The 17,710-nt window shown below is 54.7% G+C and overlaps 1 protein-coding gene across 4 annotated transcripts in view; it reads right to left on the reverse strand.

Moving 5' to 3' along the window:
* Nucleotides 1-17,710, reverse strand: part of OLFM2 (olfactomedin 2) — a 54,775-nt gene that overhangs the window by 7,153 nt on the left and 29,912 nt on the right. Inside the window, exon 2 of one of the 4 annotated variants that reach the window (XM_040986252.1) lies at nt 14,021-14,063. The exons of 2 other annotated variants lie outside the window; for them this stretch is intronic. In XM_040986252.1, the coding sequence (XP_040842186.1) occupies nt 14,021-14,063 (43 nt within the window). Of the gene's footprint in view, nt 1-14,020; nt 14,064-17,315; nt 17,347-17,710 lie in introns of all 4 variants that reach the window. One more of the 4 variants, XM_040986253.1, reaches the window with a different exon arrangement.

Genomic DNA, 17,710 nt, shown 5'->3' on the forward strand with positions numbered 1-17,710 from the left:
ATTTAGCTTAGGGACTAAGAACTCAGAACCCATGTGGGAGTGTCTGAGTTCAGCCCCTAGCTCTGGTTCCCAATCCAGCATTCCTACAAATGCAGACCCTGGGAAACAGGGTGATGGCTCCCGTGCAGGGACCTACCACTCACGAGGGAAACCCCATGGAGTCCCAGCTCCCAGCTTCAGCCAGGGCCAAGTCCTGGCTGCTGGAGAGAGAGCCAGCGGGGTGGGTGGGTATGTGCTCTATCAAGTAACTAATTTTTAAAAAATGCATCTCTATTGGACATAGGCTGTGTTTCTCATGTTGACTGTAAAGCAGCAGTAACAATTGTATCCAGGGCCCTGATACTGTAGGAGGTACCAGTCACCTAGAAATGAGGTAGAGCACGCGAGGACCTACGTGGCATCTGCTGTGTACACCCACCATTCCAGCGCTGGGAGGCCAGTCCCCAGGAGGGCACCAGCGGACACCCATCCCTGCCACCCAGCAGTCCTCAGTCATGACTCACAGGTGCCAGGATAAACACCACCTCCTCCCTCCCGCCTCTGCCTCTGGACAGCTTCCCTTCCCCCAGGTCTCCCAGGGGAGCCCACAGCGCAGCCAGCTCATTTACCCAAGCAGCAGCACAAGCGTCCCACGCCACTCCTCCCTGGGCTGTCGCCTCCCAGGTGCCCTTGAGGAACTGGCTCCAGCACCTGCTGTGAATACCCAGATCCACGGGGACACGCAAGTCCTGCCTACACGGGCACAGCCTTTGTGTAGGACTTGGCCGTGTGCTCCGTCTAACCATCCCTAGATCATGATTCATGGCGCCCGCCCCAGCTCAGCGCCGTGTCCACCGCTGTCACACCGCACTTTGCCGGGAATAAAGACAAGGATCTCGGAGAGGTGTTTCTTCCCCTCCCCCAAAGGGGGCGCATGTTTGGCACAAGGGCCCCAAGAAGGGGACCCACATCCTATGTTGGAATCCTTGGATGTGAGTTCTAACCCTGTGTGCCCAAGGAGAAGTGGCGGGTGCTGGCTCAGGAGTGTGGGTCGCTGCCACCCACATGGGAGACCTTGCTGGAATTCTGGACTCCTGGCTCCAGCTTGGCACAGCCCCAGGTGTTGCAGTCATTTGAGGGGGGCAGTGAGCCAGCAGATGGAGGATCTGTCTGTCTCTCTGGTAAGTGAAATGAAAATAAACAAACAGCAATTTCAAATCCTCCCCCACAGGAGCCTAGGAACACTTTCCTTCTGGGTTCTGGGGGAATCAGAATTAGCTTCACCTCCTTTCATGACAAATCCAATTTCCAACATGAAGCAAAAGCAGTGAACATGAGCCCAGCTCCCCTTCCGCTTGGCTCGGATTCCCAGACAATTAGGACCGGACCCCAGCCCCTGCGAGAGCTTCCTCTGTGCTGAGATGAAGCAGGCCGGGTTCAACGTAATTAACATGTCCTTCCTGCATTTCCTAGCATGTCCTCTGAAGCAAACATGTCATTTTCTCTCAACACATGAAATATTGAATTGTAAGAGAAGCAGGAGTTAAGTGGCAAGGGAAAGAAGGTCTCCGTGGATTTCCTAAAATAATTGTCTGCGTCCGACCAAGCTCGCCGGAGTGTTCTCTGCGGCAGCGTAATTAAATGCCTAGGGTTTGGCAGCCGAGATCTCGGCACTCCGAGAGCCTGAGATTTGCCCAGCGGGCTTAAGTTCAAATACGCAGTCAAGTTCACGTCCCTGGAAGCCACTGGCACATCCCGCACGCCAGGGTGTTTGACAGCACACAGGCCAGCTCTCCCAGATGACAGGTAGCTCTTGGCGGTCACAGCCCTTGGGTCCACAGGTCCATCTCAAGGAAAATGCTTGGGACAGTAAGTGTGAGGGCCACACGGCTCCTCCCGCACAGGGACCTCCAGGGGCTAGCCTGGGTGGGCCAGATGCGGCCAGTGCACTGCACATGCCAGCCGCTCTACAGTTCCAAGCGCAATCTTCCTGCTCACAGGCTCTAAGGGGCAAGCGGGACCCTCGGGTAGGTGTTCCTCACATCATGTCTCCTGGCTCAGGAGTTTTGTTTTTGCAGGTGCTTTTGCTGAGACCCCTGGCCCAATTAAGCACCAGGCTCCCTGCAGGGGAAATGCGCTCTTGCTGTTGGTCCCTGGGGTCACTGTCTCGTAGCTTCTTCAGAAAGTCTGTGGAGGGGCAGATGTTCAGCCTGGTCTCCACTCCTGCCCCTGACTTCTGCTGATGTGCACCTGGGAGGCAGTGGTGAGGGCACGAGTCCTTGGGTCCCCACCACACACGTGGGAGACCCACGTGGAAGACCCGCCTTCACCTTCCTTGCTGCTGTGGATGTTTGAGGGGAACGCAGCACATAAGTATGTTCTCTTTCTACTTTTCGACCAGTCTTCAAGACAGGTGTATGGGCTAGGTCACCAGCAGCAACACGTGCATCCCACATGGCTGCCAGCTGTTCATTTCCTTTTTCAAAAATTTTATTATTTCTTTAAAGATTTATTTTTATTGTAAAGTCAGATATATAGAGAGAAGAGGAGAGACAGAAAGAAGTATCTTCCATCTGATGATTCACTCCCCAAGCAGCTGCAACGTCCGGAGCTGAGCTGATCCAAAGCCAGGAGCCAGGAGCCTCCTCCAGGTCTCCCACGCAGGTGCAGGGTCCCAAGGCTTTGGGCCGTCCTTCACTGCTTTCCCAGGCCACAGGCAGGGAGCTGGGTGGGAAGTAGAGTAGCTGGATTGGAACCGAAACCCAAACAGATGCAAGGTGAGGATTTGGTCTCTGAGCCATTGCACAGAGCCTCCAGCTGTTTTATTTCGCATCCAACTCTTTGCTAATGTGCTTGGAAAAGCAGCGGAGGATGGCCCAAGTCCTCGGGTCCCTGCTATCTAGGTGAGACCCCAGTGGGGTTCCTAGCTCCTGCCTGCAGCCTGGTGCAGCCCTGGCCATGGCAGCCATTTGGGGGAGGAAACCAGCGGATGGAACATTGAGCTCTCTGTCTCTCCCTCTCCCTATATAATCCTGTCTTCCAAGTGAATAAGTCATAAAGAATTTAACGTCCAATAAAGTGTTAGAGTTGATAAAAAAAAATGGATTGGGAGTTCATATTTTGGTGCAAAAAGCTTTTGAAGTCCACGCATATGTTTTCAGTAAGACATTTCCCTACAAAGCACGAAAGAATACAAATGTATATAATATATATCTGCACCAGAACACCTTTGTGCATCCAGATAAAACTCGTACTTTTAACTCCATTTGTTCCCACAAACCCATCCAACCATCCTCATCCGGCTGCAGCGCTGACGCCCACCCACACTTCCCAGAGACTGTGACAGCACCCTGGGGGCAGCCCTGCGTGGAGCACAGCGCCCGGGAGACTTGCCTCTTAATAAAAGCAGGCTCTCGCTGTGTCTGGCTAGGCAATTTAATCAGGAAGCAGTGATGACGGGAGCTTCAGGTATATTTACTTGTAGCCCAGCTTGTTGCAGAGACAACTCTTCAGCGGTTTACAAGGATATGTAAACGACCACAAGATTGCCCCGATTACACACGAGAGCAGGGATTAGATGTTCAGGAAGGCACGCAGCCAATCCACAGCACGAGGTTTTGGCACTTGCACTTTACCCAGCCGATGAGAGCCCATGGATTCAGCTCTTGGAAGGCCACAGTCAAGCAATAGATTCCAACCAGAGGGTTTATCAAATGAGCTTAAAACCAGAGGAGGGGCCCAGTGTGGTAGCCTAGTAGCTAAAGCCTTGCACGTGCCGGGATCCCATATGGGTGCCAGTTCATGTCCTGGCAGCCCCACTTCCCACCCAGCTCCCTGCCTGTGGCTGGGAAAGCAGTGGAGGATGGCCCACAGCCTTGGGACCCTGCACCCGTGTGGGAGACCTGGAAGAGGCTCCTGGCTTTCAGATTGGCTCAGCTCTGGCCATTATGGCTACATGGGGAGTGAACCAGCAGATAGAAGATGTGTCTCCTCTCTGTAAATCTGTCTTTCCAGTAAAACTAAATCTTTGAAAAATGTACTTACTTGAAAGGCAGAGTGACACGGGTGAGAGATGGAGGGAGGGGTACTGAAGACGGGAGCCAAGGGCTCCACCTGGGCATTTAAGCACTTGGCCCATCACCCGTTGCCGCGAGGTGCCTTAGCATGGAACTGAACTGGAAGTGGAGAAGCTGGGACTGGACAAGCATCCCCAGCCAGGGATGCACCTGCACCTTCCGTGAGCTCTTTGGGGTACATTTAGGGGGAATGATTTAAGATACACTACGATGTAGTCGGATTAGTAAGTGGGGTTTGCAGGGATTATCCATCTATATCTTTTATCTTCCTTCTACCAATGAACATGTATTCTTGCAAAGATTTCTAAGAGTCACTTTAAAAATTTTTTTTTTTTTTGGTAAGGGAGAAAAGGGAAGAAAACGAAAGGGAGCACATAAGAGCTAGAAATGAAGCTCAGAAAAACCTATCTCTTTAAAGACCCGAACCATCGGCATATGGTTGGGTCATAAATTTGGCTCCAGCATTCTTAGCAGCCAACTGAAAAAGAGAAAGCTGGTCATTTTTGCGGTTCCCCGTGTCCCAAAACAAAAGCACACCAGATGCTCTGGGAGAAGGCGCAACTATTTTTGGTACTGAGAACAGACAGGGAGTTCTCCCACGGTCCTCCCAAAAAAAGATGCCACGTGATGTCACCTGCGTCCTTCCGGACCACATCCTTACGCTAGATGTGCGCTGTTCTGTCTCGGTCTCTCTTGCTCCTTGCCAGCTGCTGCAGGACCGGCATCCGTGAAGGGGAGGGTCCCGGCATTTACAGCCTGTTGGACCCGTCAGTGGCTGCGTGCACTGAGCCTCCGGGTCCCCTGTCCGTCTCCAGAGGAGGACATGGAGCCTGTCCCCACCTCATGGGGCAGCTTGGGCGTACTGAATTAGGCCCTAAGAACCTAAGGTTCCTCAGAAAAAGTTCATGGCAAACAGAACTCAAAGGGAAGCTTATTTTAATGCAAAACCTTTTAGAATTCAAGATATGTTCGCTGAAAACCCACGACATGAAAGATTTCAAAACTGTGTGCACAAAACTAATCTTAGACCTCTTAATTCCATTTCCCCCCTGTACTTCAGAAACTTGAATGTGAGAGGCAGAGGGTGAACATGAGCTCCCATACGCTGGTTCACCCCCTGCCCTCAGGACGGCCTTGCCAGTGAGGTTCGGAGACCAGAACTCAGCTTAGGGCTCCCCCGTGGGCGGCAGGGACCCAACCACTTGAGTGGCTGCAAGAGAAGTGGGGAGTGGTGAGACTTGAACCAGGCAGGCACTCGGTGAGGGGGTGTGGGCACCCCACATGGCACCTGAACCACTGCACCAAACCCTCACCCCTCCATGAACTTCCAGAAGCTTCGAGTCAGGAGTGCACAGTGGGTGTGACCAAACCAGGTGCCCTTTCGTAACACTCAAAAGGTCAATACGGTAACTTCCAGAAACCAAAATGGAGTGAGTATGACGCAGGATTGCTAGGCCAGCACCCTATGCAGTCTCCTGGAGTCAGGACTGAGAAGGCTGCATGATGAGGCTAAGAAGGCCTGACCATGCAGCAGTGCCCGAGGCAGGTGGCAGGGGGACACTGGCTCCTTCCCAGTTCCCACATGGCCTGGCCACTTCCTGCCCTGGAGCATCTCTGACGGAAGTCGGGGGCGCGGGGTCCCCGGTGCCACGCCCCTCTGGGTGTCTTTCCTGAGAAAACATCCCTTCCATCCCTGTGTCAGCACTCTGTCCCCCCATCTCACAGTCAGACTAACTCCCCCTACCCTGGGGGCACAAATGTTACTCTCTCTGCCCCAAATAGCCTCCGCAGTCCCTACCACATGCCTCCCATCTCTCCATGCGTCTCAAGACACCGCCACTGCCACGCTGAGGACCAAGCTCCAAGGCCACATGGCTCTCAGCGCCTGGCATGCACTGACTGAGGCCCCACCTCCAGGGTGGAGAGAGGGGGAAAGATTGAGACCTTGTGTCTATGGTTCACTCCCCAAACGGCCGTAACAGTGCCTGGAACTCCATCCAGTCTCCCGTGTAGGTGCAGAAAGCCCGGAACTTGAGCCATCTCTCAGATGCATTAGTAAGTAGGAACTGAGAGGGAAGCAGGTACTCGTGTCGGATGTTAGGACCCCAAGGGGCAGCTCAACCCATCGTGCCATGGCACAGGTCCCCTAAAAATCCTTCCATTCCAATTTTCCCACACTCCTCTGCAAGCACCCCTGGCCCCTTCTCTCATCACACCTGCCCTAGCTCAAATCACAACGGCCTTGAGGATCTCACGACGGAGGCCCACCTCTGCCCCTGGAGAGGAACCAGCAGGGCATAGAGTTCTGTCGCTGACTCCCACACGAGTGTTTGTAGAGTGACTCCACAGCTGTAACATGAGCCCCCCCTTTGCAGCAGGTCCAGCTGCTGTCCCTGCTGGGGAGGGACAGCTCAGATCAAGCGGCAGCCAGCCTGGCAGGCTCGGCAGAGGCTGTGGATGGCAGAAGTGCTGTGATGAATGTTCTGGGACACGCGTGTCTGCCGCGTCGGAGCTGTGACGGTGGCCGATTCCTTTGGAGGGCTTGAGATAACGGCAGGCTGCCCTTGTCAAACCTTGAGGTGCTGGGCAAATCCCCCTGAGCGATAGGCCTGACAGGTTTAAAGGAGATATCAGCTCGCCCGTGCCAGGGACTCACGGGCCCTGTCAGCCTCAGCAGCTGGGGCTCCGGCGGAACGGCTGGTGTCTGGAGGACGTCGGGCAGTGGGTGGCTGCAAGGCCAGTCACTCGTCCTCCCACCCATCCATTTATTCATTCATCTATAAATCATCCACTATCATATCATCCACCCACTCACCCATTCTTTTTTTAAAGATTTATTTATTTTTATTGGAAAGGAAGATATACAGAGAGGAGGAGAGACAAAGAGGAAGATCTTCTGTCTGATGGTTTACTCCCCAAGCAGTCGCAAGGGCCGGAGCTGAGCTGATCTGAAGCCAGGAGCCTCCTCCTGCTGGGAGACTCGAGCCGTCCATTTGGAAAGTGGGTCGGTACACGGGAGCTCAGTCTCTTTCCCCCACTCTACCTCCCATTATTCTGTCTTTCAACAAGATGTAACTCTTAAAAAATAACAAATAGGGCCTAGCGTGGTAGCATAGCGGCTAAAGTCCTCGCCTTGCACGCACCAGGATCCCGTATGGGCGCTGGTTCTGATCCTGGCTGCTCTGTTTCCCATCCAGCTCCCTGCCTGTGGCCTGGGAAGGCAGTGGAGGACGGCCCAAAGCCTGGGGACCCTGCACTCATATGGGAAACTCAAAAGAGGTCCCGGGCTCCTGACTTCAAATTGGCTCAGCTTCGGCCATTGCGGCCACTTGGGGAGTGAATCAGTGGACGGAAGATCTTCCTCTCTGTCTCTCCTCCTCTCTGTATATCTGACTTTGCAATAAAAATAAATAAATAAAACTTTTTTAAAAAATAACAAATAAAAGTTGAGTTCACACTGGCTTAGCCCCACAGGCTTGCTCGGTGGATGACGAGTTCAGACACATCAAGGGGCAGTCGCTGCGCATGGCTTACTAAAGCTCTCGAGGACATAATGGGGTCACTCCCCAAGAGCCTACAACAGCAGGGGTCGGGCCAGGCTGAAAGCTGGAACTGGGAGCTTGGTCCAGGCCACGTGCCAAGAAGTGAGCCATGCTTGCCAGCTCCCCCAGGTCAAATCAGCTAGAAAGCGGAGTCAGGACTGAGACATAGGCAGCGGAACTGCTGGGCCGGGACCCCGCCTCCCGCTCACGATGTGTGCTCAGCCTTAAACACCAACAGGCAGAGCTGGCCCTGCGCTTCAGTCACTGCAGGCCCATTGCTGCGGCCCTCTGTGCGAACACACTTAGAGCAATCTTGGATTTATAGAAGTTACCCAAGGATAGCCTGGAGAGGTTCTGTTTACCCCTAAAACTCTCTCCCTGGTGGCCAACATCTTTGTCATTGCCAAGCAGCCAGCATGCTTTTTAAGTAAATGCCAGACTGTGGGTGGGCAATGCTGTGGCATAGCTGCCTAGGCTGTCACCTGCAGTGCTGACCTGCCATCCCGTGTAGGGTGCCACCTGCAGTGCTGACCTCCAGGGGTACCAGTTCAAGTCGCAGCTCCTTCTCTTGCTCTCCACACCCTCCCAATACACACCCTGGGAGAGCAGTGGAAGGCCCCTGCTAGCCTCGTGGGAGACTCGGAGGGAGTCCCTGGTTCCTGCCTGACCCAGCCCCAGCTTCTGCAGCCACTTGGGCGAGGGAACCAGCAGAGGAAAGATCTCGGTCTCTCTCTGTGTGCTCTTTTCAGTAAAATGAAATACATCTTAAATGCCAGACTTATTTGGAAGTTCCCCGGTTTGGTTCAGAATCCAATCTGGATCTGCCCAGCGCACCGACACGGCCTCTGCTTGGTCTCTGGGCTGTGGCAGCCTCTTGTTCTTGGTTTCCGTGACCTTGAGGGTTTTGAGGAGTACCTGGTCAGGGTCCTGCAGAACACCGGGCTTTGAAGGGAGGGAAGGAAGCCCAGTGCCTGGCCCCAGGGGCACTTCCTGAACGAGGGAGTACATGAATGGAGACTTCCCACATCTCCCCATCCGTGTTCTATAGGCATTCCTGCCAGAGGCGAGACCCACCACGTTCAGAGCCACATAAAAGCCCTTCTCTTTTCAGAAAGCCTGCTGCTTGATCCTTTCTCTGTACACATCAAGCATTCGTTTCTTTCATATTTAGGGGCTTTTGAACCAAAGAGCAGCAGCCGCTGCCACATTTGCATCTGACGGCTCCTTTTTTTTTCTTTCAAGGCAAGCAAGAGAGATCTTTCTAGCAAGTCGGGGTTTCTTCCTTTTCAGATCTGTCACTTGCTGTTTCTGCTTGTCTCACCCGCCCCGGCCAGCCCCAGCCTTTGGGCCTCTGGCGGCGAGAGAGTCAGAGCTCTGGAATCCTCTATACATACACAGGTCTTTTCTGCCGCGGCCAAAGGAACTTACTAGAACCTCACCAGGAAGCTGAGGCAGACACTGGGAGCTGAGGGGCTGGTTGCAGACAGAATAGCAGCTTCCCTCACACATCGAGGGGGTGGGCCGCCTGCCGCCACTGAGCTTGTCCTGTTTCTAACACTGGCTGCTTGGAAATGGGACTCCCCTTGCACCACCGAGCTGCTGTGTTCCTTCTGTGGCTGTGCTAAAATGCCAGGAAGCTGGAGGAAAATGCCACAACCAGGTTGCTCCTTCCACGCCACCCCGGGGGTCCCTGCTGCGGGAAGATGCCGGCTCAGGTGGCCCAGGTTTAATCTCAGCTGTCTGAAGTCTGTCACAAGCCACACTGAGCCTGGGGGAGCTTTGCAGACACTTCCCTGCGACTTACAGGAATTCAATTTCTGGCCTGGCCATTAATCTGGAGCCATCAGCGTGCGCCCGCGGGTGGAGGTGGGGGCGAGCTGAGTGGCTGAGGACAGGATTCGGAAATCAATCCGGCACAGCGTGAAGAGGTCGTCTAGGGGAATTTATCTGCCAAATGGGCTGAGGCACTCGGCGCGACAGTCAGGGACACCCCTACATCCAATGGAAGTGTCTGCTGTGAGCCAGCATGAGGGAGAGCCCGGCAGGCCTGGGAAGCAGCACTTTATCATCTAATAACTCGCTGGGGACAGCCCGGGCTCAGGTCTGCCTGGAACCAACCCGCTTCCTGGACTCCTCCCTGCTGGGTGCTGCCATGGTCATCTGGGGGTCACACTTTTCGTGACAGAGCTGGCATCTGACCTGCACGGTAATGTTTTTGAAGAACTCTGCGTCAGCTCAGGCGTTGCTACAGCATTACAAGCCTGTCTGGGGGCCAGGGCCAGGGAGAATGGTATTGTGACATAGTGAGTAAAGCCACTGCCTACGGGGGCCAGCGCAATGGCTCCTTTGGCCAATCTTCCCTCCTTAAGCACCAGGATCCCAAATGCACAGTGGTTTGTGTCCCGGCAGCCCCAGTTCCCATCCAGCTCCCTGCCTGTGGCCTGGGAAAGCAGTGGAGGATGGCCTAAAGCCTTGGGACCTGCACCTGCGTGGGAGACCCAGAGGAGGCTCCTGGCTGCAGATCGACTCAGCTCCTATGTGGTTGTAGCCATGTAGGGAGCAAATGGCTCCTGTTGCAGCCATTGGGGAGCAAATGACTCCTATTGGATTTCTAAGCAGCAAAAACACAAACACACACACACACACACACACACACACACACACACACACACACACACTGTCACCTGCTTTGTAATATCCCACACCAGCCTGGGATTCTGTCATCAAGAAGGCTGCCACCAGAAGACAAAACCAATGTCCCCACTCCTCCCAGCTTGGACTCTGAAACTTCTGGAACCATCCGTCAAAACACAGCTTTTCTCTCGAGATTGTTGTTTGTATATTAAAATGGCTGGCCCCGTGTGATGAAGCATCCGGGCAGAGCGTGACACAACTGCTTGTGCGACACCAAAGAAGCCACGGGACCCCCAAGGAGGCTCGCACAGCCCGAGTGTGAGTCCCTGGGCGAGTGAACCGCAGCCTCAGTTTCCTCGCTTCTCAGCCGGCAGTCTGGAGGCTTCCCAGAGCTAATCCATTCGCTGTGCTCACCGCCTCAGTTCAGAGCAAGCGCTCGAAAAATGCCAGCGGCTGTTTTGCTGGCAAAGGCAGAGAGCCGACGCTGTGCTCTGCTGCCTGGCACTCATGGCAGAAAGCGGAGTCAAGAGGCCTTTATGAAGGGGTGTGAGTGATGGGCTCCATGACGGGGCGGCGGCTGCTGGGAGAGCAGGTGCAGGTCAGCCTGGAAGCCACAGGGGCTTAAACAGACACGATGGATGAGCAGGAATCAGCAGGCTGCAGGCACAGGCTGAGAATGCCTGCTCACCCTGTTCGCCTTTCCTGGGCATCCACTGTGTCCCAGGTCCAGCTCCAGGCCCTGGGGAGCCACAGCCCAGCAGACAGGCAGAGTCTCCCCGCCACTTGCCACAGTTCTTCCCCTGTAGGAAGAGGCAGTGCACGAGGGGGGATGTGGAAGTTGTTCAGGGAGGTGTTGACGCTACAAGGGGGAGGATGGAATGTTCTCTGAATTTATCCGCCATATCCTCTGGGGACCCCAGAGGCAGCCTGCACCTCCCACACTGTCCAGTCCTCCAGCTTTCAGCAAAATCCGGCCCAGGAAAGAGAGGTTGGGAGGCAGGAAGGAGGGAGGCCTAGGGTGTGTACACACACACACACACACACACACACACACACACACACACATGTCTCCTCTCCCCTCAGGCGGTGACTCAGTGGGCGCTGGGGTCCTAGCCTGCTGTTGATGGAGCAGCCAGCCCCTGCCCACAGCTCCCTGCTGACGCACGATGCACACCCTGCCTCATCTGTGCTTGGGTTGAGTTCCCAGTTGCTGGCTTCAGTTTGGCCCATCCCTGGCTTTTTTTTTTTTTTTAAAGTTTGTTTTTATTGGAAAGGCAGAGTCAGAGAGAGCAGAGAGAGAGAGAGAGAGATCTTCTATCCACTGGTTCACTCCCCAAGTGGCCACAATGGTCAGAGCCAGGAGCCGCTTCTGGGTCTCCCACGCGGTTGCAGGGTCCCAAGGCTTTGGGCCGTCCTCCACTGCTTTCCCAGGCCACAGGCAGGGATGAGAAGTGGAGCAGCCGGGACACAAACAGATGCCCATATGGGATCCCAGCACTTGAAGGGGGTTGATTAGCCAATACATCCATCACACTGGGCTTTCCCCACCCCCGCCTCCCAAAGGTCCTAACGATCTCATTTTACAATACTTATTAGTTTATTTCAAAAGTGGACAGAGATGGAGAGGGACCATCTGCCCATGAGATCACTCACCTGGGGCTGGGAGCTCTAACCCACCCTAGTACCTGGATGGCAGGGAGCCAAGGACCTCAGCCATCGCCGGCTGCCTTCCAGGGAGTCAATGAGATCTGGGAGCTGGATTAACAGCAAAGCAGCTGTACTCACCCCAGGCAGTCCCATGTGGGATCTGGGAATCCTATGGGGGAAGTGGGAGTGCCACGCGGGATATGGCAGTCTCACGTGGGATGTGGCAGTCCCATGGGGGAAGTGGCAGTCCCATGGGGCGTGTGGCAGTGCCATGCGGAGAGTGGGAGCCCCACACAGGAGGTGGGAGTCCCATGGGGCATGTGGGAGTGCCTGTGGAGGGTGGGAGCCCCAGGCAGTGACTTGGCTGTTGAACCACACTTCCCTAGCCTTTAAATTCAGTCACATCCTGTGGTTATGGGGTGTTAGGAGTTCCATGTAGGAATTTTGGGGAGACACAGCCTGTAGCCATATGAGAGCAGGAGAGGGTTAGGTGGCGGGAGGTCAACTTGCTGAAACAGAGATTAGGAGGGTCAGCGGCCAGCCCTAGGCCTGCACATCAGGGGCTGCCTCAGCCCAGCCGCTGGAGTTCTCCAGGAGTTGCAAAGAAATGGATCTTAGAGACAGAAAACAGCTCTAGCTGCGAGGCACACGCGAGGACAGTCATGGCCACCAGGCTCCCCTTGTGAGAGAGAACAAGTCACTTGAAGGGAATTGATCCCAGCTAAGTGGGAGCAGCTGCTTGCTGGCAGCCAAAGCTGCTGAGGAGAGAGGCCCGTTCCCCCACCCTCCAGGGCCTGGATGGAGCCAGGGATTGTTCTGCCAGGTGGCGGTGGTGACGCAGCGGTGGCGGTCTCAGGCCTGCAATCAGCCCACATTGTGGCTATCCACACTAAACAGGAGGCTGAACTCCAACTGCAGCCTCTGCACTTGGTGGAGACCGGCCCCGGCGTCATCACGATTGTTACTGACAGCCAAGCCCTGCCGGGTGCCAGGCGCTGTGTGCAGGACCCAAGCTCAAGGGACCTCACCGCACTGCCCAGCCGTGTGGCCGCTGGCAAGTGCAGCTCCACTTCCCCACTGGGCAAATGGGACAGTCACAGAAACTTTCCGGGATGTCCCCAGGTGTCATTGCAGCGGCTGGAGGATGGAGAGGATGAGCATCGGGGGACGTTAATGGTTCACCAACGCCTGCTGAGAGCTCACAGTCTGGAACGTTCCGAGGAAGCTCATGGAAAAGTTGGGTTAAAATACACAAGCAGGGGCACGCTGCTTGCAGTGCGATGCCGAGCTACACTGCTCCTGAGGATGCCCAAAGCGCATTCCAGAATGTCTGGGCTTCAGCCCCTCCGCTGCGCCAGCATCCCATAATGCACAGGGGAGACACTTCCCTTCTTTACCATTTTAAAAATTATTTCTTTATTGCGATTGGCACAGTGGCACAATATGCAAATCCTCCGCCTGCAGCATTGTATCCCGGTTGCTCCACTTCCCACCCAGCTCCCTGCCTGGGAAAGCAGTGGAGGACGGCCCAAACCTTTGGGACCATTCACCCACGTGGGAGACCCGGAAGAAGCTTCTGGCTCCTGGCTTCAGACTGGCCCAGCTCTGGTTGTTGTGGCTATCTGGGGAGTGAGCCAGTGGATGGAGATTTTCTCTGTTAACTCTTCAAGTAAAATAAATCAATCTTTTGCATTTTTATTTATTTGAGAGGGAGAGAGAGAGAGCTTTAACACTTCCATTTACTGGTTCACTCAATGATGGAGACCAGGGCCCCCACCCAGGGTCTCCAGCTACATGAGCCACCCCCCACCCCATCTCCCAGGGCCCCCATCCAGGGATCCCAGCTACTTGAGCCACCCCCACCCCGTCTCCCAGGGTCTCCAGCTACTTGAGCCATCCCCCACCCCATCTCCCAGGGCCCCCATCCAGGGACCCCAGCTACATGAGCCATCTCCCCGTCTCTCAGGGCCCCAATCCAGGGAACCCAGCTACATGAGCCATTCCCTCATTTCCCAGGACCCCCATCCAGGGACCCCAGCTTCTTGAGCCATCCCCCACCCCATCTCCCAGGGTCTCCAGCTACATGAGCCATCCCCCCGTCTCCCAGGACCCCCATCCAGGGCCCCCAGCTACTTGAGCCACCCCCACCCCGTCTCTCAAGGCCCCCATCCAGAGCCCCCAGCCTCTTGAGCCACCCCCACCCCATCTCTCAAGGCCCCCATCCAGAGCCCCCAGCCTCTTGAGCCACCCCCACCCCATCTCTCAAGGCCCCCATCCAGAGCCCCCAGCCTCTTGAGCCACCCCGTCTCCCAGGGTCTCCATCATCAGGAAGTTTGGGCTGGGCATGCAACGCAGGCACTCCAAAGCGGGACATTCTCTCCATGCCCAAATTCTCATTATATAAAAAGTCCTTGGTACTGGCCTGTGCACATATTTCCAACAGCTACCTACCTACTGGTTGTTGTGGGGACTTATACCAAGACCTGGGCCTTTAGCTGGCTGGTCTCCAACAGCTCAATAAACCTCTTTTTGTCTTTTTTTTTTAAAAGATTTATTTTTGTTTTTATTGGAAATGCAGGTATTCAGAGAGGAGGAGAGACAGAGAGGAAGATGTTCCATCTGATGATTCACTCCCCAAGTGACCGCAAGAAACCAGGAGCCAGGAGTTCCTTTGGGTCTCCCACACGGGTGCAGGGTCCCAAGGCTTTGGGCCGTCCTCCACTGCTTTCCCAGGCCACAGGCAGGGAGCTGGATGGGAAGCAGAGCAGCCGGGATCAGAACCAGCGCCCATACGGGATCCTGGTGCGCTCAGGGCAAGGAGCTTAACTGCTATGCTATCGCGCTGGGCCCAAACCTTTTGTTTCTAAGAATCCTCAGCCTCAGGAGCTTTGGGTTAACACCAGCCAACAGACCTGCCGCCTCTCAGAATTGTTCTGGAGGTTAAATGAATGCTGGTGCGCTCGGAACTGACAACTCTTCGTAGCAACTGCCCTGGGTCGGCCACTGGAATGATTATCCCCATTCACCTCACGGCTGCTGAGGGATGACAGGCACGCAGACGGTAAGACAGGTCAGGGAGGAAGAGTCAAGTGGCAAGAGCTGACACGTCCTCAGGGACTGACAGAGACATTCTAGAAGGTTCCACGGTGGAAATTACACAAGGAGCCTGAAGGGCTGAGAGAGACATCAGATAGCAACCGCCCCAAGACAAAATGAAGAGCTGCTAGGGGTGCTGGGGGTGCAGGTGCTCCACAGCTGAGGTCACCAGCAGGACACTGGGTCAGAAGCTGCCTATGACAGGCGTGTACTGCAGCCAGGATGGGGAAGACAGGAGCTGAGAGAGTGCAGCAATCCCATGGTTCCTCTCTTGCCCCACTCCCAAGCCCCCAGCACAGCAGGAAGCAATGGAAATGTCCTTCTCGAGGGTCCACTCCCTCATCACCCACAGCCCAATGGGAAGAGTAGGGATGGACAAGCGTATGAGCAGCACACGGGACTCAGAGCCCAAGCTTCCTCTATTTGAAGTGGTCTTAAAATGCATGGGATGTGGGCCCAGCACCACACTCAACTGGCTAACCCACCTCTTCAAGCGCCAGCATCCCATTACAGGCACGGTTCCTCACCCCGCAGCCCCGCTTCCCATCCAGCTCCCTGCTTGTGGCCTGGGAAAGCAGTGGAGGACGGCCCACAGCCTGGGGACCCTGCACCCGCGTGGGAGACCCAGAGGAAGCTCCTGCCTTGGGATCAGCACAGCTCCGGCCCTTGCGGCCGCTTGGGGAGTGAACCATTGGACAGCAGATCTTCCTCTCCGTCTCTCCTCTCTGCATATCTGCCTTTCCAATAAAAATAAATACATCTTTTTTTTGTTTGTTTGTTTGGTGCAAACAAAATTAGAGTGGGTGAGGGTTGTTTGGGCTTAGCCACAGCATCAGCTGGCAGAGGCTGGCACTGGGGGCTAGTTCTGTCAAGTCAAACCACAGAACTATCTGGAGAGTGCATAATCTGGGAGTGGGAGAGGCCTGGGAGGGAAATAGTGGGCTCATCCCTCTTGAGTTACCACTTCCACGGGAGGACATAAAACTAAGACAGCGGCTGGAGTGGAATGGGGTGTGGGACAGACTGGATTACTGCTACACATACTGGCAAACCAGGGTAGGGGGCGGGCCTGGTGGGGGTTATTGCGAGTCGCTCCAACTAGGCTGCAGCTCCCACTGGTTTATGTGAGGGCCACATATGTGCTGGGCAGAACCAGGCTGGACTGCAACACCCATTGGTTCCAGTGGAAGTCGGCAGTGAAAACAGAACCAACCCAGCAATTACAACTACCAGCTGATCAGGGCGATGGACTGTGCTGGGCCCTGTACTTGCTAGCACATACAAGAATCTAGTTTGAGAACACCTCAGACAAAGTTTCTTTGGAGATCTTCCTAATCTAAATGCTGGACTCAAAACCCTTACCAAGAAAAGAGAGAAGACAGAACAGGTCAACCAACCATCTCAGCTATGATGGATTATGTCAATCAGTGGATTTTTCGAAGACCTCATAGTGCTTGGGATGGCAAGATTGGCAGCGATTCATAACTGTTGGAAATATTAAAACCACTTGAGCAAGATCCTCAGAGCATGCCCTACATCCGAGACCTGGGGAGGGTGGGAAATTGGGTGGGCCTTCTCCCTTAATACCCCCCTTTAAACATGAAGGAAACAATATGGAAAAAATACTAGTCTTATCCACTTTCCCGTAGCCCTTGAACCTTTTTACCCTAATTAACTATGTAAGATTGTCAAAATAAAAAAAATAAACTAAAAAAAAAAAGAAAGAAAACGTAAAACAAAAAAGAAAGAAAGAAAGAAAATTTAAAAAGAAAGAAAAAGAAAAGAAATTGGCTAGGCTTAAGCAGCAAGGCTGGAACTACAAACTCAGGGCCGTGTGGCTTTGGATGCTGGGGTCTCTACTCTGCAGACCCTGCTAGCTGTCCCAGGCCTCCTCGAACTCATGCCTCCTTCGGAGTTCAGAGTAACACACCCCACCTCCCAGAAGCCTTGTTCATCCTCGAAGGCCGGTCAGGGCCCCTCCCGTGGGGTGTCTCTGCACAGCTCTCCACCCTTGTCTCACAAGGTCCTCGCACTTTGTCCTTCTCCTTGTCTGGGTGTGTGTCTGGGAGCCTCATCGGCTGGGAACTCCAAAACAGTGGATTCAGCCTCCCTTTGTCTCAATGGCACAGAGCTGACGTGTGCCGGGAAGTCAGGAAGACATTGGGGCATGGATGAATGCTCGCGTGCATGTCCAGTTGTCCGTGGGACCCCCGCCTTTTAAAGGATTGATTGGTTAATTGATTTGAAAGGCAGAGCAGTGAGGGGTGCGAGAGAATCTTTCATCTGTTGGTTTGCTCCTCAAGTTGATACAGTAGTCAGGTCTGGGCCAGGCTGAGCCAGCAACCTGGGACATGGTGGCAGGGGCCCGAAGACTCAGGCCTGCACCTGCTGCTTCCCAGGTGCACTAGCAGGAGGTTGGACTGGAAGCAGGCAGCTGAGACTCGAACCCATGCCTCAATACAGACGGCCAGTGTCACAAGTGGAGGTTTAAACCCCCGTGCCACAGCACCTGCCTCGCACTGCTCTAACCCTTCTTCCTCTCCCCTGCTGGGAAGAATCCAGGGGCTCTGAGTCTCCCCTGGACTGACCGTGAAGTCTAAAGCGGCTGAGGGCAGCCCTGGACCCAACTGGAGCGCAGAGCCCAGCTCCTGCACACTCCAGCTGGGTGACCTTGGGCGGACGACATAACCTCCCTAGGCCTCACTTTGCCCAGATATCAAGTGGGGTGAAAACACC

This window comes from Ochotona curzoniae, unplaced genomic scaffold (assembly GCF_017591425.1).
Source record: "Ochotona curzoniae isolate NIBS_2020 unplaced genomic scaffold, NIBS_Ocur_1.0 contig_4502, whole genome shotgun sequence".
In the NCBI taxonomy this organism is placed as follows: Eukaryota; Metazoa; Chordata; class Mammalia; order Lagomorpha; family Ochotonidae; genus Ochotona; species Ochotona curzoniae.